The sequence below is a fragment of the Molothrus ater genome, chromosome 1 (genome assembly GCF_012460135.2).
Source record: "Molothrus ater isolate BHLD 08-10-18 breed brown headed cowbird chromosome 1, BPBGC_Mater_1.1, whole genome shotgun sequence".
Lineage (NCBI taxonomy): Eukaryota > Metazoa > Chordata > Aves > Passeriformes > Icteridae > Molothrus > Molothrus ater.
In genome coordinates this window covers 18,811,592-18,833,102 of record NC_050478.2, presented here as the reverse complement: position 1 = coordinate 18,833,102, position 21,511 = coordinate 18,811,592, and the positions used below count along the sequence as shown (strand labels likewise).

At 47.2% G+C, this 21,511-nt stretch overlaps 1 protein-coding gene across 4 annotated transcripts; it reads left to right on the top strand.

The window, feature by feature from the left end:
* Positions 1-3,888: 3,888 nt before the first annotated feature.
* BMI1 (BMI1 proto-oncogene, polycomb ring finger) lies at positions 3,889-19,750 on the top strand. Of its 4 annotated transcripts, XM_036404734.2 has the most exons (14): positions 3,889-4,040; positions 4,937-5,048; positions 5,153-5,216; positions 5,302-5,336; positions 5,949-6,014; positions 14,355-14,488; positions 14,901-14,997; positions 15,721-15,776; positions 15,899-15,949; positions 16,214-16,322; positions 16,413-16,458; positions 16,992-17,090; positions 17,419-17,499; positions 17,585-19,750. In XM_036404734.2, exons 1-14 carry the CDS (start codon positions 3,908-3,910, stop codon positions 17,912-17,914), a joined length of 1,413 nt encoding a protein of 470 aa, XP_036260627.1. In that variant the 5' UTR covers positions 3,889-3,907; the 3' UTR covers positions 17,915-19,750. The 4 variants fall into 4 exon arrangements, with proteins under 4 accessions (XP_036260627.1, XP_036260621.1, XP_036260603.1 ...); XM_036404710.2 differs by lacking the exons at positions 3,889-4,040; positions 4,937-5,048; positions 5,153-5,216; positions 5,302-5,336; positions 5,949-6,014 and adding an exon at positions 8,819-9,359; XM_036404719.2 differs by lacking the exons at positions 3,889-4,040; positions 4,937-5,048; positions 5,153-5,216; positions 5,302-5,336; positions 5,949-6,014 and adding an exon at positions 13,763-13,834.
* The last annotated feature ends 1,761 nt before the right edge of the window (positions 19,751-21,511 follow it).

Sequence of the window (21,511 nt, the reverse complement as noted above, 5' to 3'; positions counted from 1 at the left end):
TTCCTACAGCCTAGGAATATCTGTCTTTTTTCGTGTATGAAGGGGAAACCAGAAGACTTTAAGTTTTGACAAATATAAGATAAAAGCAAGTTGAATAAAGTTAATCAAAAGGTAAATAGATAAGACCTACTTATTTTTTAATAAATTAATCTCATTCAACTCCAAAAATACTATCTAGTAGAAAAAATGGTTTTCATGTTAAATAGACCAAAAAAGATTAAATACCTGGTAAAAAATGTATTCAACTACTACAGGTTTTACCTTACCAAAATAAATCAAGAGCTTTCACATATTTCAATAAAAAGCTAAGTTCCTTAACTGTTAATCAGAACTATTTGTAAGCAAACAAAGCATGTTTTATTGAATAGTCCTTGTGTCTAGACAAACAATGCATTTATTGAAATTAATACATACCAAAAATTTCTGAAAGCAAATATTTTCTTTTTAATATGTGACAAGTCCTGCATTTTCAGCAGATATGAGGACTGCCTACAATAATCATACCAATTAAATAATTCACATAATTGCCTGGTTCAAGGCAGTACTTTATTTAATATACTGCACTTTTGTGCCTGTGATTATGAGAGAAATTTTCCTGGACTTTCTGGCATATGCAGACTCCTTTTCCTTATTTCTGTTATTATGTCAGTTACTAGTATCTGGATATCATGCTGTCTTTAAAGATATGAATCCAGCAAGAAATATTTTTTGTAGAAAATACTGACTTATTTTTACGGTTTTGATCTGCTTAAAATATTTTATTCAGAAAAATATATTTTATAATAAGGAAGGTTTGATACTGACTTAAAAGAAAATTCAAGGGGCAATCCATCAATATGTGGAAGAAACTCTTGGAATTCAGTAATAATTTGGCAGAAAACTGGTGTTGGAATATCATCTTATGTTACTGTCTCTTAACTGAAGAGCAATACATAGATTAAAAAATGTTAATCTGAGACTTTTCAGAAATACTTATGCTAATGTTTAAATTTTATGAATTAGTCCTCTGGAGATGCTAATGATTTCCCCTCATTTTGTTCTATTTGAACTATTTTGTTCTAAGCAACAAAGCTCAAGCAGTAAAAATTACTATCTGGCATGGGCTGAGGTAGTCTGTTTCCTTGATAAATTATTATTCAGTATTTATGCATTTCCCTCATAATTTCTTTATTCAATATACAGGTTAGATTTCTCTAGAAAATTTTAAAGAGCAGCTCTTTAAAATGTGTATATGCTCTAAACAATTAGTAAAATCTCAGAGCAATCTTCCCATCTGAATCCATCTCATGACTTTCTTGGGGGGAAAAAGAAAGAAAAAACGTCAAGCTGAGAGACTGGGTAGAGGACTTGATAATATAAATTTTGTGATGAAATTGTGATGAGAGTTACATGTACAACATAATCTTACAATGACTCTTGAGCAGTTGTTTCGCCTTTAAAGCTGGATGTTAATTTATAGATTTCAGTACGCTATAAATGATAATGGGATGTTGAAGAAGAAATTGCTGTAATGTGCAATCATGCCGTGTGTGTTCATTTTAATATATTTTAGGTGACAACCCTTTTTTTAAAGCCCTGGTCTCTTTACCTTTGTAATTCTACAGCTCAGAACTCTGTCCTCTCCTCCATGTTATGGTTTTTCCTCTCCTCCATTTTATGCTGGCTTTTATTAGGTATCATGTCTATATTTGACAACCATACCAAAAAAAGAGAGAAAGCCTTATTTTGTCAGCCCACCTGCCTGTCACCACCACTTTCTTGCTTCTGGAAAGAAAAAAGAAAAAAAAAGACTGGGGCTTCTGTCTGCCAGATTCTGAAGCTTGCAGTTTGTCAGTTCAGTGGTATTAATTTTTATGTATGAGGCCAGAAATAGTAATTCAGATCGTATTCCAAAACATTCCATGTTCATTCTGCACAGTATCATGAGGCCTAATATTGTACAGGAGAGTTAGAACTGAGAGCCTGATCCTGCAGCCAGTGTGATTTTCCTCTTTACCTTGATTTGGGCACAATTAAGACCTAGATATATAAATGTGTGTTTTTATAACACAGTGGTCAGACAACTCACAGGAAACTGGAGGCAGAATCTTTTGATAGCCTCCATCCATACTGAAGGAGATGCATGCACTGGCTGGGTTTGCAAAAAATGTTAATTAATTAATATCACAAAAATATTAAAATCACCAAAAAATGAAAAATAAAAGAAGTTGATGAATGATCTCAAATATAGCATGATTCAAATAAACACAAAAAGGTGTTGTGGTGAGATTTGATAAAGTCTAATCTTACAATCTGTGCTAGGACAAAGCTGGAACTGGCCTCCAAAGCTGGACCAAGCATTTATATGGTGTGTTGTAATTAGTGAGAGTGATGGATACAAATTCCAAACAGCTTTTTGGTTAAATTAGCTACCAGTCAATCACCATGAAAGTTCAGAAAAAAATTAAATTTTTTGTTCATTTTGATATTGTATAGATATTATTTTAGAATAATGAATCTAGCAAAGGCCTTTAGCTTTTCCTCATATTTTTTAGGCTGAGTAGCTTTCAGCATTGCATTTTCCTTTAAGAAATGTCCAACAGAAATGTTTGTTCAATAAAGAATGCCAAGTAACACAGTAACATTCTTGACCGTGCAGAATAGACATACACAAAGAAAAAAATGAGATCTAAAACATTTTCTGTACATGAACTCCAAAGGTCATATACATCATGATTAATGATTCATGTAACACACTAAGGCCTTTACCTTTTCTGATTACATCAGTACTAATTTGGTCCTTAGCTGAGATATAACCACACAATATTTAATTGTTTACTTTTAAGTTACTTAAGTAAACTTCAGTATTTTTGAGGATTATGGCAATGTTTCAATACTTAAAGAATAAAATGCTAACATAAGAGGTTAATACCTCGTGAAGGATTTATTTGATTTTCATGGAAATGTTTTCAGATGGCAGTTGTACACCTTTCCTAAATCACCACAAAAGGCTGTTTGGGCTATCTGTAACTATTTTTTGTATATCAAAAAAGCACAGAGCCTTTTGCCAAAATACAAAAGCAATCCTGGCTAGAAAATTACTTTAGGAGAAAAGGAATTAGTTTAGTAGTAAGTTCATGTTTCAGCTGGCCATAACCACAGGTAAAAACGTGGTTTGATAAGCAAATCTATAACCGTGGGGAGAGGGGGGGAATGTCTGATGACACACATAGACGTTTCAGAAGCAAAATAATATTCTTTCCTGGAAGAGCGGTTAGGCATTGGAACAGGCTCTCCAGGGAGGTGATGGAGTCACCATCCCAGGAAATGTCAAAAACCCCGAGTAGATTGTGGCGCTCTGCTATGCTTGGGTGGGTATGGTGCTATCCAGGCGAGGGATGGACTTGGCGATCTCGAGCGCCTTTTCCAGCCTCAATGGTTCTATGATTCCCTGTAACGAAGGGACAAGGCTCTGCTCCTGAGGACTGAGATTGCCCGCACGACATTTTTGGGCTGTAAAGCTTCACACCAACACATGCACGTCAGACATCTACTGAGATACAAGCGCTTTAGGGATTTCGTGAGATACGAGCACTTTTAAGACTCATTAAGAGCTAATTACACCCCAAAACACGCCCTTGCGGCGCATCTCCCACGGAAACGGCACCACCTCCCACTCCGAGCCCCGGGAAGCGAGGGGGACACGCGTGGAAAGGGCAGGGCAGCGGCGGGGCCGGCTGGGGCAGGGCGGCGGAGCGTGGGGGGGGCGGGGGGGGGCGCGCCCCGCGCGGGCTCCGCGGCCGCGCACCGGCACCGGCGCCTCGCGCCCCGCCCGCGCCCGCCCCGCGGCGGCGGCGGCCCCGCCTCGCGCCCGCGATCAGCTGCGCGCGCGTCACGTGGGCGCGTGTCGAAGGTCACGGCGCCCACAATGGAGCTGTCGCCGTACGCGCAGGGCGGGTGGCGGCTGCTGGGCGACCCCCGCCGCTTCCCCCGCCGCCCGTTCGCCGCCCTCCTCCGCGCCGCCTTCCGCAGCCTCCTGGATGACCCGCAGGCCGCGTTGGGTAAGGCGTGCCGCGGCGGCGGGTGCGGGCCGCGCCGCTCCGCGGGGCGCGCAGGCGGGCGCGGGGCTCCGTCCGCCCCCGCGGATGTTCGCGCGTGTCCGCGCTGCAGCGGGCGCTGCCCGCGCACACCCGCGGGGCGGCTCCTGCCCCCGGGCGGCTCCAGGGTGCCGCTGCGCGGGGTGTCATCGCTAATGCTCGCCCGCTCCGTTAAAGCTCCGAGCTGTCCGAAATAAGGGGAGCGGGCCGAGAAGGGTCCCCGCGCGCGTTCGTGTCCGCGGGGTGGGCCGGGCTAAGGGGGCGGTGTTCCCTCTCTGCCACCCTGCGGGGCTTTTCGCGCGGGGACGCGTCCTACGGCAGCCCCGGGCCGAGGGTGCGCGGCCGTGCAATTAATTTTGCGCTGTTAATGACTCCGCCGCCGCCGCCGCGGACGGAGCGAGCCGCCGGTGCCGGGCCGGGGCGGCGGGCGGGCGGTCCCGGTGCCCCTCCCGGCCGGTGGCCCCAGCCCCGCTTCTCGCCATTAAGAGGCTGCTGAGGTTCGCGGACGAGGCTCGCAGAGGAAACTGAGGTTTTCCTTCTTTCCTTTTTTTTTTTTTTTTTTTTGTTTTTTTCCCCCTTTTTGTTTTTAACGGGAAGGAGCTGTAGGGGCGGCGGGGCGCTCAGCGCCGCACAGCCCCGCCTGGTACGGCTCGCCCCAGCCCGTGCTTCTGCCCCTCACCTTCTCCTCCGCCTCCTCACACCTTGCCTGCTTGTTCTGTCCTCTCGCTCTGAAACACCAAACGTGTTTCATTTTGACGTTTTTGTGGGAAGGATAGCGTTCAAAGGGCGAGCAGCAGGCTTTGGTACCGTGTGCTGGGGTTTGGCAAATAAGTGTGTCATCAGTAATTCATTTATTTTAGACGATCCAGACCTGAAAGATATTGACCCTACAGTATTAAAACATTGCCATGCTGCGGCTGCAATGTGTATTCTGGAGGCAGGGAAGCAGAAAGCTGACATATCTGCTATAAGGTACTCATACTTGGAAGCTACACCATTTTTCTAGCAGTTATTACTTAGAAGTGTACTGCTGAGTTAATGTTAACAGAAAACTAATAAATTCTCTTTCCCTGTAGCACGTGCCTAGAAGACTGCAAACTGGATAAAGAGAGAATAGAACAATTTTGCACCGAATATCAGGTTTTTAAACCAACTTTAACATATTAGTTTTTCTTATTTCATAGGAATTTATTGAACCTAGTAATTTTTTTTTCTCTTGCTTCAGAAAAACAAGGATGCATTGGAAATCCTATTGGGAAGGTAGGTCAACCACTCAGCAGAGACATGGTTTCACTTACAGTTAGTTTGAAACTGTCCTGGAAAACACTTCTGCATACTTTAGGTGATTAAAGTAAGTAATATTGTGCCATTAAAAAATAAAGTGCGTTTTTAACAAACTCTAGAAAACAGCTATTGAAACTTTTCTTCATTTGAAATTCTACTCTAAAATAACCTTTTAGAACTTCCCAAGAAGCATTACCAGGATCATGAAAAGTTCTTTATTGATGGACAGCTTGAGAAAATGACCTTTTCTTTTAGCATAGAGGACTTGTAACTGTTGTGTCTTCCAGCATAGGCAGATCTCCTCTCCATATAACTGATGTGTCTTGGCGCTTGGAGTATCAGATCAAGGTAATTTTTACAGATCGAGGTGTTTCTTTAGTCTGTTTTAATGCTGAGACCTGGATTTTTAATATGTTCTTTGTTTCTAATTTAGAACAATCAACTTCATAAAACTTATCAGCCTTCCTATTTGGTGACCTTAAATGTAGAGGTACTGTACTCCCAGCACCCTCAAAGGAAAAAATGCAATTTCAAGATATTTTTAAAATACAATAGACATTGCTGTTTCTTTGCTTTTTTTCCCTTCAGAACAGTGATTCAGGATCACACCCAGATGTTAGTTTTAGTTGTACAATGGAGCAATTACAGGTACTTGTTTCCTTCATCTTTCTATGCTTAGCCCCATTTGTGGATATACACGTTTTTAACAAATTGCCAATCAAAATGAAATCATATACACTATTACTTAAAAAAAAATCCAATACTGGGAGGGTAAGAGAATTTTCCATAAAAGTTATCCAAGTGTATTTTTACTGTCTTTTCAAATAAAGTTGGAAAGTAACTGAATTTAGTTGCGTGGGGAGTGTTTTACATACGTGCATAAATATTTTGTCTGTTTTCATAACTGTAATCCATATGTATATGTGGGAGGAAACTCATCATTTTCTGAAACTCTGATTTCCCGTGCTTTAGAGAAATGATTAAAGAAGCTGGTTCAGTGATTTAAATGTGTCATGATTAAAAATAGAGAAGGAACTGAAGGCTCTTCAGTGGTGTTAATGACATGTAAGAAATGTCCTGAAACAAACGTTGATCTTTGTTTAGCGATTTAAATGTGTAACTGAACAATAGAGGTATTGTAATGCTTGGAAGTGACCAAACTCTGGAGGATCGGGAAGAGGGCTTGGTGGGAGAGGAAAAGCAAGATACTAAAACTTAAGGTTTACATCTCGTCTTTTTAAGTGTGTCTCAATAGCTGTCCTTTTGTCAGTAATGAGTGTTTCTAGTTGGTTTGCTGGCATAGTGAAATCTGATGTGCTTTGGCTGGAGAATGTAGTACAAAATTGCACCCAAAATATTTTCGGTGTTTTAGAAATCCATGTACTACTTCAAAGCCGGAAGCAAATGTCAGCATTAGCCATTGTGGCAATACCAGTAAAATCTACGTGTAAATAATAATGATCTATTTTAGGAGAAAATACATTTTAAAGAGTGTTTTCCTTCAGTTCCCACTTTTCTGACTACATTGTAAAATACTGAGCTATTGAATTATTTGCTTGCATTGTTCATCAGTTGCAACACTTCTTTGTTCTACAAGGTGCTGGTTTCACTTGAGTCTCTGTCTAAAAAAAATAATCTGTTCTTCTAGCTGACCTTTAAAAAATATGCTTATTCTAAGACTCTATTTCATCTCTTAGGACTTAGTGGGAAAGCTAAAAGATGCTGCAAAAAGCCTAGAACGAGCGACTCAGATGTGATGGAAGGAAGGTGTCAGCCTGCTGAAGCACTCTCCTTCCTAAGTGTCTCCTAAATGACAAATGTCTTTCATCTCTTGATGCAAACTGGGGTTTTTTTTAAGTCCTTGGATGTGAATTAAATGATTTTTTTACATCTGCACTGGGTATTCCCTACTCATTAATTTTTTTTATTATTATTAACTCCTGTTAAATATTTGCTGAACTGTCGTGTCATCAAGGTATTCCTTCTATCTTATTTTGTATATTTTTACAACTGTCACTGCTTATTTTTCTCTGTGATCTAATAAAGGTTTATTCGCGCCTGTTGTGCAATTTCTATGGATGAATTAGCTGTACCTAAAAGTAAGATGCTAAACGTTAGATCAGCTCAGTGAGGCAAAAGCGCCTTCCCGTGCCGCGGCTGCGGCGCGTTTGCTAAATCGCCCGCCGCGCTTTGTTACTTCCAGCCGACCTTACATCTCTCCTACGAGGAAAAGTCGGAGCCCGGCGCGGGGGTCGGGAAAGGATTCGGTTTAATTTTGTGGAGCCGGGGCGCCTCCCGGAAAGCCGGCAGAGTCCGCGGGATGGAGCGGAGCCGGGTGGCGGCTCCGGCTCGACGGCGCGGCTGCTCTGCTCCCGGCATCTCCCGCTCGCCCTGGGCCGCGCTGCTCTCCGCTCGCTCCCGCCCGCAGATGCGGAGGGGCTCCGAGGCGCGCTCCGCCCGCACCTGCCGCCGAGGGAGAGCGGCCCCGCGGAGGATGCGCGGCGGCGGCCGGTCCCTCACGGCGGAGCAGGGCTTTTCCCTCTCCGCTCCTCAGCGCCCGAGCGGCGGGCGGCGTCTTAACCTCGCCGGAGGCGAGCACCGGCGCGGGTTTCCCCCGTTCCCTCCGGCCGCTCCGGGGCCGTCCGTCCCGCCCGCGGGACGTGGGGACCCCGCGGGTCCCCGCGACACCCGCTCCCGCCGCCGCTCGGGGTGGAAAAGCGTCCGCGCGGCCCTCGAGGGGACGCGTCGCCTCGACGGCGGCGGCTCCGCGCGGCCCCGGGCGGGCGCGGCGGGGCGAGGGGCGCGCGGCAGCGCGCACGCGGTGGCGGAGGCGCGAGGCCGCGGTGCGGGTCCCCGCGGGGGTGCCCGCGCGGCGGGACGGGGCGTGCGGGGGTGGGAGCGCGCAACAAGTGCGCGGAGGGAGGCGAGGGCTGCGCGGGCAGGGTGACGGGCGGCGTGTGGGGCCGGGGAGCCTGCGGGCTGCGGGGCTGCGGCGCGGCCAGGATGGAGAGGGCAGCGCCGGCCAGGGCGGGGGGCGCGGCGGCTGAAGGGGAGCCGCGGCGCGGGCGGAGGGAGCGCGGAGAAGGAGGGCGGGAGGCACCGTGGCTGCGGCGGGCGGGAGCCGCGGAGCGGGGCCGGGGGTCGGGGCGGGCGGTGAGGAAAAGGAGGAAAAGGAGGCATCGGCGGCGCGCGGGCGAGCGCGTGCAGGGCCGGGGGGAGGGGAGGGAGGGAGGAAAGGAGGAGGGAGGGAAGGGAGGGGGTGGCGGGCGGGGGAGGGGAGGGAGGGAGCGAGGGGGGAGGCGGAGGGGGAAGAGGCGGCCGGGTTGCGGGATTGGGTCACGGGGAGGCTGCCGGGCCCCGGCGGCAGCGCCGCTAATTCCCAGGCCGCCCTTAAGGAATGAGGCGCCCCACGTGACGCTGGCGGGGCGGGCGAACTCCGAGCCATTTTGGGGACGGTGTCAGTTTCCACTGTGTGCCTTCAGCGTTGCATTCTTCCCTCCTCCGCCCTCCTCCCGCCCGCCCGCCCGCCCGCCCGCCCTCCTTCCCTCCCCGGGTCCCCGCCACCAACTATGAAATAACAACAACAATAATACTCGTAATAATAACAATAATAATAAAAGAAGGAACGCGAGAGAGGCCGCGAGGCGGAGCGGGGGGCAGAGGGAGAGACAATGGGCTGGTGGAGAGAGGACCCATCCGGACCGGGGAGACTGTGCGCTCGCAGCGCCTGAGCCGCCCGGGCGGCCAACTCGGAGGGAGCGAGAGAGCGAGGGAGCGAGCGAGAAGGGCCCGCGAGCAGCCGAGGAGACCCGGGCGTTCTGTAACTAAAATGAGCGGAGCGCAGCGGCGGCGGCGGCAATAAGCTTATTGCAATTGACAGCGTCTGCAGTTCATTTCAAGATGGCCGCTTGGCTCACATTCATTTTCTGCTGAACGACTTTTAACTTTCATTGTCTTTTTTGGCCGCTCCGATCATCACCAACCGGCTCCGTTTTCCGGGTACGTATGAAGCGAGGTGTCGTCTTACCGAGGGCGGGGGGCGAAGGGGGCTCGGCGGCGGTTTTCGGCCGGTTTGGGGGCTGCAAAGGGGCGCCTAGGTGTCCCCCGAGCTCTCCGTATGGGAAAAGCGCTGACAGGCTGCTCTAGCCACACACACACATACAGACACGCAGCAGCAGCAGCCTGTGCACTCGCTCGCGTTACGCACCCACATTTGCAAATTTTAGTTCCTTTCTTTCTCCAGACGCCCCCTAAAACCTTTCTGTGCACATGGCCCCCGAGGAGAATATTTATATTTCCCGACCCTGCTGCCAGCCCGGCCCGAGCGCCCTTTGTTTAAAGGCAGATTTTGATTAAACAGGGACGTTCGTGAAATCTGGAGCTGCCTGGGTCAAGTGATTTCAGTCCTCCCCGAAAGAAATGTGTCTGGGGGGGGTTAAAATGTCAGATAATGCACCCATTTTATAGAGACGGAGCCAGTGGGGGGTAGCGATCCTCCTGGGGGGGTTGTTAGGCGCCGGGGCACCCAGCAGAAAATGTTATTAACTTAAGTTGGACAAGTACTTCTGTGAAATTGGATGGGTTGTAAGATGGCGGTTCCCAGTTGTTTCCAATGTCTCCTCTTACATTTCTGCTCTAAATGCTGAACTTTAGGGGTTTGTGCCTACTGGGAGAGGCAAGGGGTGGTCAACGCCGAGAAATAACTTTTTTGGGGGGTAAGGGTAGCACTTTTAATGCGGTCTTGGGGAGCTGGGGCGAGCGGTTTGCTGGAGCCTTTGGAGCAAAGGTGATGTGTCTGCGGGACGCGGAGGGGGGGTGGTGTGTGTGAATTTCTTTTCTCTGGTTGGTATTTTTTTTTACCCTGAGCCCCGGGAAGGGTAAATTTACATGAAATCCTTTGTCAGATCTTAAAGGTGTCACGAGTGGGCTCCTCGTGCTGCTTATGGGCAGCACTTGAAAGTTGCTGGTGTTATGTTTTTATAATTGAATGGCCTTGGCAATATATAAAGCGGGATGTTTCTGGATGTCTGCTGTAAACATTTGCAAATAATCAGGTGAAAATAAGCAGGAAAAAAATCGCATTTCCATAAAAGTGAGGCAGTAACTTTTCAGCCTCTAAAAACTTTGGTTCACTCCTCCACTCTCCAGGAAAGTGGAAGAAAACCTGGGCATGTGTACCCATTTGCAAGCTTGTCGCTAAAAGAATTTTTTTGCGTAGTCTGTAGTGGTGAGAGCAGCTTCTGTTGTGGGACTGTCCCTAAGACCAGGGACGTTCAGTACAGTCCAGTAAAACTACTTTGAGTGAGTCTGTGCAGCCGTCCTGGAAACTGAGACTTGTGTTGCACTTCGCCAGAGACACGAAGTTTTGACCTACCTGATCGCTTAGATATTACAAAATTAACATTTTAGTGTATTTTTTAAAGTAGTTAGATTGTGTCTTACGCCTGGTCCCAGGGAGGCGATTTAAGAGACTGGGGTCCTTTTGCACTCTGTTGCCAATATTCAGGTCTTTTCTCGCTGCTGCGAGTTGCGCAGAGATACTTGAGGTTCGTGTGCCTCCTCTGAATGAACTACTGTCCTCTCCTTTAAAACATATGTGGCCATTCTTAAGCGAAAGAGTAATAACAGGCTCGATAGTACAAGTGACTCTGGCTGATAATGGGTGAAGATGTAGAATGAAGGCTGCTTTATTCCTGATGAGAGTTTTCCGAGAGGAGATGGGTACAAAGTACACAAACCTACCCGAGCGATGCTTCTATTTTTTTATGTATGTATTTTCTGTTAGTGACCTGTCGAGCAAGGTTTGATAGCTTATTGCCATTATGGATTTTTAATAATGTAGTTGATTCTTAGCAGGAGAATGCACTTCTGTTTTTCTTCATTTTGACATAACTTGTTTAAGGCCTCTGTATAATCGGTTGGCTGGCAGTGTTTACTTGTTGCAGGTATTATCCACATATATTTTACGTTTAGTTGTTCCATGTGTCAATGTGTAAATATATATTGTCCTGGCTAAGAGGCTGTTTGTATTCCTGTGAAGTGTTGGCATTCACCGTGCGATCAGCAGGAGCAGAAAAAACATCTGAAAGGGTTTCCCTCGTACCAAGATATTAAACTCAGGCTGATGTAGTAAAATGTGCTGCGTTCATGTTACATCCCCGCAGGCACAGACACGCGTGTGCCTGCGCGGGTGGCTTTTGGGGAGAAATTAAGTGCCTAGTTCAGCTCGCTGGGGAAAATCACTGATTTTCAAGATAGCTCATAGCACGTTGAAAATGTGCTAACTTTGGGCAATAAATAATCCGCATTTAGGGGTTGCTTCGACAAAACAGGTTTCACGGTTGAATTTAATCCCCCTCCATTTAGGAAGGGGCTTCGCCTGCGTGAAATAAACGCGTTAGTGTCTTGAAAGGTTTGTCCCAGTCTGTCAGGGCTGGGAAGGAATTCTCGGTCAGCCGACTTGTGTGACCTCGGTCACTGCTGGGTTTTTTTTTTTTTTGGTTTAGATATTTATGAATTATAAGGTAGTGACTTGAACAAATAAAACACAGAACCGTGAAAGCTGTCCATGTGTAAGTACCTAAAGGGGCTCCAGAGCCGCCGGCTTCAGGGCGCTGGGTTCTTCAGAGAGGCATGCAGAAACTCCGTCTCTGCCTTTTCTGGGAAAAGCAAAACCTCAGTATCAGTTTAAAAGGAAGAAGCGGAGGGTCAGGGACCCTGGAAGCGACATTTAAACCGCAGTACAATGCAGCGGGGGTCTTGCTTTCCCGCACGGTGCTGGGAACAGCTTTGGGGACCTGGTCTGGCTTGGTGCTTCTGGAACTTTGCTTTTCTTTGTGCTGGCCGGCTGTGGTTTGATGTTGGGGAGTTTTATCTGCTGTTCACTCAAGGGTTCTCCTGCAGTAACAAGAGAAGTTTCCTGGTCGGGGTCGCTCGTTGGCGCTGTGCACGCTTCTGACGAATATTGTACCCCTGTCCTGGTCAGTTTGGCTGACGTTCAAAGCTTTTAGAAACATTACTGTGTTGCCACCTTTCCCCCCCCCCCTTTTTTTTTTTTTTTTCTCCCCTCCCGCTGCCTAACATTGAAGTTTGCGAATGGCTGCTCGCATATTGAGCATTCGGTGCTGCGGTGAGAGGTGGCTCGCAAGCTGTGCCTCGGGAGGAGAGGGGACCAGGGGCAGGAGTTGGTGTGCTGGGAGCACTGACCTGGGGAAATTAATAGCTTGGAGTGGAGCAACGTTGTTACATTACATTTTTCAGGATCTGGTCGACAGAAAATAATTTACTCTACAATTGACGTGGCTGACAGGGATTTTTCCCTGTGCGTGCTTTTCCCTTTATCTGTTATTCCCTCTCATTTTAAACAGTGTGTATGCATCTAGCATTGGTGCCAGTGCATGTGATGGGGTTTTATGGGTTTCAGACTATGAAAATGACATTTGTTTTTCACTCTTGTCTCTGCTTTGTGTTGACAAGGTGTTGATTTAGCTTTAGGAATGATCTGGTCACATGGTCCTTCGCATGTTGTCACTAATGTACCGTTTAAAGTCGGTTTGGGCTTTTTCCCCCTTCTCGGTGTGTTTTATTGCTGAAAAGGGGGGTTACTTAAGTATCCGGAGACTTGCTTTCTCCCGTCCGAGCACCTTACTCTGGTGATGCAAATCTCTTTTACACCTTTTGCAAAACTTTGCACCGCGCTTGCCTCGTCCGCGGGATGATTTTCAAACAAGCGTCAAAAGGTGGGAGAAGGAAAGAAAGAGAGAAAAAGAGTTGGGGGTGAGAGAGAGCTAGGAAGGAGAAAAGTGAGGAGAGCAGAGAAGGAGAGAGCGGGGATGCCGGCGCGGTGGAGCGGGAGCTGGGGCTCGGCACCCCACTGGCGGGGCAGTGGGCTCGGTCCGGGAGCGCGGCGCGGTTCTGCTCGCCGGAGGGAGGGAACGGAGGGGGAGAGGAGCTATCTCAGACCAGCTCCTCGCACCGAGTCGACGTGGAGAGAGGCCCCTGAGAGGATCCGAAATGGCCGAGGCTCGGGAGGAGCCTCTGGCACTCGCCTCCGCCAGGCTGAGACCCCGAAGCCCGGGGCCGCCCCCGCCGGCCGGGCTGCCCCGCACCGCGCCCGGGCACCCTCCGGGCTGTGCCACCCGACCCCGCCCGGGCCGCTCCCGCCCTCCCCCTCCCCTCCCTTCGCGGCCGGGCTCCCAGACCCCCGCGGGCTCCTTGGCTCCTCCACCCCCACCGCCAGCCCCCGGGCCCCGCGTCCCACCCCCTGGCCCGGCCCGACCCGCCCCCCCGGCCGCCCCCCGCCCGGCTCTCGTGTGTTCCCAGCGGTGGCAGGATGCCAAGTGTAAGTGTAAGTTGCTATAGCAACCCCCTCGGAGAGCGGAGCAGATCCGGATCGGCACCGAGCCGCAGCGGCAGCCGCCCGGACCCCCCCGGCGGGCCGGCCCCGCCGCCCCGGTGCCCGGCCCCGCTCCGAGGTGCGTGTGTCCCCCCCCCTCCGTCCCTCCCCCCGCCGCCCCTCCCCGCGCTCCGGAAATGCCAGGGCAGCCGCACCGGGAGGCGCTGGTTCCCCTTTGTGCTGCTCGCCGGCAGCCCGGTGCCCGCCGTGTCGCCCCCGGAGCTCCCCGCCGCATCGCCGCCGAGCCGCCCGCGCAGCCCGAGCCGGCCGGTGCCGCCGCGCCGCGGGAATCGCCCGTGCCCGCCGGGGAACGGCGCGGTGGGTGCCGCGGAACGACCGCCCCTCCGCGGGGCTGCGCCCAGGCCGGCCCGGGGCGGTGCGGTGCGGGGACGCCCCGCCGGCCTCGGGACCGGACCTCGCCCGCCACCCGGCCCCGCGCCGCCGCCGCCGCCGCCTTCGTCTTCCGCGCTCGGTCTTCCTCTGCGCCGGGGGATGCGATGCGATGCACGGGGGAAGGGGATGCGCCGGACCGCGGCACCTGGGACGCCGCCGCGCTTGGCCCCGCTGACCGGTCCTCTGTGTGTGTGTGTGTCTTTCAGAGCCGCTCCTCGCCACGCCAAAATGCACCGAACAACCAGAATCAAAATAACCGAGCTAAACCCCCATCTCATGTGCGTGCTCTGCGGCGGGTACTTCATTGATGCAACAACCATCATAGAGTGCCTCCACTCCTGTAAGTACGACCGGGCGCTCCGCGTTTTTCACCCGCCGCTTCCCTCCTTTCCCGACATCCCGGGAACACACACGGAAAAAAAAAAAATCCTCCCAAGCCCAAACCCCCCGAGGGGCTCGGGACCGACGCCCTCCTCCTCCCCGACGAGATGGGAAGTAGGTGTTCCAGCCGCGGTGCAGATTTTCTGAGGACGGCCCTACGGTCTTTGTTAAACTAATAATATATGTGCCATAAGCGTCTCCTTTTCATGGTAATTGCAGCTTATTTGGGTAGTTGTTTAGCTTAAGCAGCGTGTTGCTGACAATGGACGATTTGCTCTAGCTTGCATAGTTTAGAGAATCGCACCTTTATCTATGCATATCTGAGCGGCACCTAGGAGCATCACTAAAAGCCTGTGGTGTTTGACTTACAGTTTGTAAGACCTGTATCGTGCGTTACTTGGAGACCAGCAAGTATTGTCCTATCTGTGATGTCCAAGTTCACAAAACTCGACCGCTTTTGAATATAAGGTAGGAGAAAGTTGGGAAGTGCGCATTGCATCTCTGTATCTCTGTTTTTGCTTTATGTGAGGAGACCAGCAGTAGTCGGTGTCAATGTTATCTCTTCGTCTGCAATTTAAATCTGAAAGGGCTTGTCAATTTACAAGCTACCTCGTGTGTATGTGGTCTCTTTGGAGTTTCTTCACTGATTGAAACTGAAGATGCCTCTAGATGTTTTTGTTGGCCTATTTTAACATAGACCAGTCATTGATGCCTCTTCCTTCTCCCGAATTCTGCTGTACCATCCGATAGTTCTTGCCTCTTCTTTCTGTATCTCCAAGACATGCATCACTCCAACCACAGCTCCTAGTCATGAAAACTCCTGCTGCAACTTTCCAAACTAAGAGGCAGAAGCCTTTAAAATATCATTTGCCTTTCAGAAACATTTTTGTTGTCAGCACTACATTTTGCTCTCTGCACTTTCTAGGAAAGACAAGAAGATTTAAGGCCTTCCTTCAGTCTGAGAGACTTCTTTTTCAGTTGTGGTAATATGGATGAGTTTTGGTTCAGAGTGGTATTTAGAGCAGGGTTAGTTTGATTACAAGGTCCTGTAAGTTAACTTTTTATGACTGGCCTCCCACTTTGTAGAAGATGCCTCATTGTTGTGAAAGTTTATAAGTGAGGAGCTGCCATTTGGATTAAAATATTGCTTCATCTACTTAATTTTATGTTGTGGGGTTGTTCTTTTTTCAGGTCAGATAAAACTCTCCAGGATATTGTATACAAGCTAGTACCAGGCCTTTTCAAAAGTAAGTACTTAAATCAGGTATTTTATTAAGAGCAGAAAAACAAAACCAGAGCCGCTATCCTTTATCAATACCGTGAGTTACAGAGTAACTACTAAAAGAAAAATATATGCTTTTCCATCTAGATGAAATGAAAAGAAGAAGGGATTTTTATGCTGCTCATCCGTCGGCTGATGGTAAAAGCTTCTCGTTCACAACTTTAATATGTGTGGCATTGAGCTGGATGTTTTTACTGTTTCCTTTTTAACTTACAAGTGATGTATTACCGTCACAGAATTTTAAGAAGTAAAGTCAGCATAATAAAAGTTTATTGTTTTAACAGTCAGGTAGCTTTCATTCATTATCTTACTGTGAAGATTTTTTTTTTCTTGTTACTGAGAATTGCAATTCTTCCTGATTTGAATTTCAAAATGTAAATTATTGTGGAAATTTCTGTGCAGCTGCCAATGGCTCTAATGAAGACAGGGGAGAAGTGGCTGATGAAGACAAAAGAATTATAACAGACGACGAGATAATAAGCTTATCCATTGAATTCTTTGACCAGAATAGGCAAGTTCCAGAATGGCAAAATTTTATGTTTACCTATTTGATAGCACCTGTATTTATTATTTGTTGTAATTGTGTAATTTCTTTTCACAGACTGGAGCGAAAAGGAAATAAGGAGAAAGAAAAGTCAAAGGAAGAGGTAAATAACTTTCCTTTACTCCAGGGGAAACATATCACACACACACACAACTTTGGGGCAGATCTGTAGCTGAGAAAAATATGTAGCTATATGTGTCTAGAAGAAATGAAGCACACCTCCTATCATGGCACTAGGTACAGAAGAGGTAAAACATTTTCATACAGCTGTATATGCAGGCAACTTTTTAAAATTCAAAATACCCACAGTATTATTTTGAAAGCAGAATCTGATTTTTCGTCAAAGTTTGGGAAAACATATTTAGTAATTTATTAAAAAATAATATGTATTGCATATGTACCTGGAAAGATATTAAATATAATACAAATATTTACATATGAATTTAATTACAATTTTAAATTACTTTCTCTAATTTGCCGCTTATTTTGATGTGCCCTCCAAGACAGCAGGCATTGTTGTACTACAGCTGATAATTTAGTAAGGTGCACTTTTTTCAACATGAAATGCTGGAATAGAACGTTGGTGGGAGTACTTGTGCATTCTCAGTAGACTGACTTTCTTTACCATGCCACTAGGTGAATGACAAAAGATACTTGCGCTGCCCAGCAGCAATGACAGTGATGCATCTAAGAAAGTTCCTGCGGAGTAAGATGGATATACCTAACACTTTCCAGGTACCCATGGGGAAAGAGTGGTTGGTTTGTTTGTTTGGGGTTTTTGGGGGTTGGTTTTGGTAGGACTCATTTTTCTCATTACAGCCGGTCCCAGCCAAGCATTTCTGGTGTGTGTCATACATTATTTGGTTTATTTATAAAATATCTGTCTGTAGAGTTTGGTGACATTGTAATTTTTTTAGTGCTGTAAATACCAAAGTATTAAGAAATTGTTCCTTGATGTATTTGTGATATCTGTGACAGTGGGGCTACTTCTACCTCTGAGCAGTCATGTGCTAGGGGTAAGTGCCTGGATGCTCCTTAATGCAAGGGTTCATATCTCGAACAGATCGATGTGATGTATGAAGAGGAGCCTCTGAAGGACTACTACACCCTAATGGATATTGCCTACATCTATACCTGGAGGCGGGTGAGTATTTCCAGCGTGCCTCCCGGGAGGGTGCAGGTCATGGCCTGGGCAGGGCACTTACCAGGGTCTCCCTTTTGCTTTGCAGAATGGGCCTCTGCCCTTGAAATACCGGGTCCGACCTACTTGCAAGAGGATGAAGATCAGTCACCAGAGGGAAGGCTTGAATAATAGTGGGGAGCTGGAAAGTGACTCTGGGAGCGACAAGGCAAGCAGCCCAGCAGGAGGCATCCCCTCCACCTCCTCCTGTTTGCCCAGCCCCAGCACGCCAGTCCAGTCTCCTCACCCCCAGTTCCCCCACATCTCCAGCACCATGAATGGCACCAGCAGCAGCCCCAGCAGTAACCACCAGTCCTCCTTTACCAACAGAGCTCGGAAAACATCAATAAATGGCTCCTCAGCCACTTCATCTGGTTGATGTGCCAACCAGGCTACCACCCTTGCCCCTCCTTTATATAGGTCTCTCCATGCCATTACAGCTTTATAGATGCTAATCCATGTGACTATCATCCAAATTGCTTTCTTTTGTAGTAACACTGAACTTGGCTATAAAAGGCGGACTAGGTGACATTCAGGATGGACGTTATTGGAAACGCAAGATTGAAATGTAAATTTTTCAGAGGACTGGGAAACAAACGAAAGTTACACCTTCACCTGTTCTGAATGATGTGGAGTTGTGTCTGTCCCCATCATCTGGAGCCAGGAGTCTCCAGAAGTCAATACAAATCCTGGGAAGTAGTTTGTTAATCCAGACTAACTCCTCCATTGCGTTCTCTTCGATTGTTATTGTTCTTATACTGTTTTGTGAACCTGTAGAAAGCAAGTGCTTTTTCATCTTGAAATCCAACAAAATTGAAAGAATATGCATAGAAAAATGCATATATGTAGCCATGTCACTGTGAATAACAATTTTTGCGTATTAGCCATTTTGATTCTTATGTTGCATCTTTTACTTCTCTGTTGCTGCGCAGAACCGATCAAAAGAAAACTTCAGTTTTACAATCTGTATGCCTAAAAGCGGGTATTACCGTTTTATTTACTGACTTGTTTAAATGATTCGCTTTTGTAAGAATCAGATGGCATTATGCTTATTGTACAATGCCATATTGGTATATGACATAACAGGAAACAGTATTGTATGATATATTTATAAATACTATAAAGAAAATATTGTGTTTCATGCACTCATGATATGGTTGTTAAATTTCTAAACAGGTTCGACCCTTGCAGATGCCGCCTGTTTGAGCTTTGCTCATACTGCAAGAAACACATTGTGTGTGAGAGCTACAGTATTGGGGAAGCACATTCAAGTCTCTGATAACCTGGAGGCAATTGGCAATCTTAAAAGAATTTTACTTGCTTTGTCTTTTATTTTTCCTTCCAAGTGGAATATTTTTACTTTACCAAATGTTGAAGTGATAACAGTGAAAAAAAGAAATCAAGGGATGTGGAAGTTTTAGACCTGTTTGATTACCTTCTTATTATTTGGTGTGGTGGGTCTGTGTTTCTAAAAGCACATGGAATCATTATAGAAGCCATAAACTCTTTGATATAAATTTTAAGGAACCAGCAAGTGGCCGGATGAAGGCATTTTATCTAAATTTGTTTTAATATATATGTATATGGTACAGTACTAACTTCATTAAAATTTAACTGGTACTTCAATATTTCCAGTAAATTGTGGAGAATGCCTTCTCTTTAATGGCCTGCAAGTAGGTGCATTTTATTAGAGGCTTCTATGGGTGGGGTTTTTTCAATAGGAGGAACTTTTCCACCATAAAGTGTGAACAACCCAGAACACTTTTCAGTTTGTGCTTTGCTTTGGTCGAACTTTGTGTGTGTTCATCACCCATCAGTTATACATTTGTGAGGGTGTTTATTCTATATGGATATTGTTTCATGTTTGTACGGAAAAATTGTAGTTAAACATTTCATTGTCTCCAGTCTGCAAAAGAAGCACAATTCTTATTGCTTTGTCTTGCTTATAGTCATTAAATCATTACTTTTGCATATAAATTGCTGTTACTTGTCCTGCTTGTTTTTATAGACCAGGTGATTGCAAATCCTCCACAAGGTTATTGCTTATTGATGTATATGTCTTGTTAAACAAGAGTTGATATTTTTTCCTGTAGTAAACATGTACAGTTCAATTTCAACAGTAAAAACTTCAGTTTTATATACACGAATAACTTTCATTTATAGCTGATCAAAGAAATAAACAAATAAAAGGGATAATTCATTGAAAAGTAGCAAATTACCTCTGTTGATAATGTGGTGTTAAAGGACAAACATATTGTTCTTGTGGGAAGTATTTCTGAGTGTACCAAAGATTTTAGTGAACAGTACAGTACAGCGCACTAAAATAACAAAGGGAGGGAAAAAAACACCTAGAAATTTTAGTGATTTGTTTTGGTTGCCTGTCTTGAAAACATTTGCTGTTCTTTATTTGACCCCGATTTATTATTGAAAATAAGCAAATGGTTCATCCTCACATCCCAGTCAGCCACAGGTTTTACCTCCTCTCTGTTCAAACTTAGCCTTTGTTAAACTGCACTGCCCGGGAAGGGAAGAACTTGATTTTTCTGATGGCGAGTGCAATGTTCTGCCTGTGCTACCCTGGCTTACTTTTAAAGCCTCAGTGGAACTAAATACGTTTTAATAGAAAGATACCTCTCAATGTGACTGAATGTCTGTCTTGGCACGATTCCCTGAGCCACATGAGTGAATCACGCTGTACTGGTTGAATTATTTCGCCCAAAAACCAGCACTGAACCTGCAGCAGAGGCTTGCACGTTAGCACACAGATCAAAATGTGCTTAATTTTACTCGAAATAGCAGTTAATCACTACTTCTAGCATCAGTACGGAGCTAATCTCGGTCTTTGTGGCGTGCCCTTGAAGCACGCGGCAGTGAAACAGGAGTTGGATATTTCCCTTCGAGGTTTACTAAGCTCTTACAGTATTTTCGACCTCTCCCAATTTGACATCTCCTGTCTGAACAAGAACAAACGCTCTAGTAGCTCTCTTGCCGAGCTGCAAAAGCCGCCGAGGATGTTTGTGCTACCATGTGAAACTTTTGTTTTGCTGCTGGCCCTGCGCAGATGGCACTGCGATGCTTATATACTGCTAAGCACAACTGGGAGGACGATCAAAGATAGCATCTTGGTGTTCTACTTGTGAAGCTGCTATGTCAGCTTTCCCGGTTTCACAATATTTTCCTTTGCATATACATAGTGACAGGTTTTCCTTTCACATGTACCTAAATTCTCCCTGAAATGAAAGAAATCTCCGCTCAGTACATGTAAGAGGAATCTTTTCATTATCCGACGTTGCGTTTGTGTAGATGTTGGGATAAAGGCGAAGTCTACTGCGTTATCCTGAGCTTGTTCAACAAGCAATCTGGTCAAGGATAGAGGCAGGAGTGGTCTGTGCCGGCTGGAAAAGGATGTTTTTCTGCCTTCATCCGACCAAATTTTCCGCCCTGGTTCAGCTGCCTGCAGTTCCAAGCAGCGCTTTTGTGTCCGGCACGAATGGAGATCCAGCCCCGGGGAAAGCAACAGAGAGGAAGCATGAAAAGCTCCATACGCTTCTGGAGAAGACGGACAGAAACAGGGAGACGGAATGCAGAAATGTGCCGGGAGAGAAAGAGGAGCATGACGAGCTTGCTGAGCCGCGATGGTTGTCCCCCAGCACGGACCATTTCTCTCAACAACCTGCGCCCATGACTTCCAGAAAACAGTCGCTGGCGGGCGGGTACCGCCGGCAGATTTCCGACACCGGCAGCGTCCCGTGGGCAGGAGAGGGAAGCGGCGGGCGGCACCGCCGCGGCGCCGGTGACCCGGGCAGCACCGGGGGAGCTCCAGGAAACACCGTGAGAAAGCGATGCTCCCCCATTTTTGAATGATGAGGGGGCATAGAAACCCGACGGCGGAGGCAGCGGCGGGCGCCCTTCCCGACCAGGCGATACCTTTGGTCCTCTGGCCGCGGCCGCCGGGCCACCGCCGTCCCCTCCGCCG

Bases quoted from the DNA above. Each gene is read 5' to 3' on its own strand.
- BMI1 (XM_036404734.2), top strand. From the start codon at position 3,908: ATGGAGCTGTCGCCGTACGCGCAGGGCGGGTGGCGGCTGCTGGGCGAC. The intron at 5,217-5,301 runs GTTTTTAAACCA...CTCTTGCTTCAG, and splicing joins AATTTTGCACCGAATATCAG to AAAAACAAGGATGCATTGGA. The intron at 16,323-16,412 runs GCAAGTTCCAGA...TTCTTTTCACAG, and splicing joins GAATTCTTTGACCAGAATAG to ACTGGAGCGAAAAGGAAATA.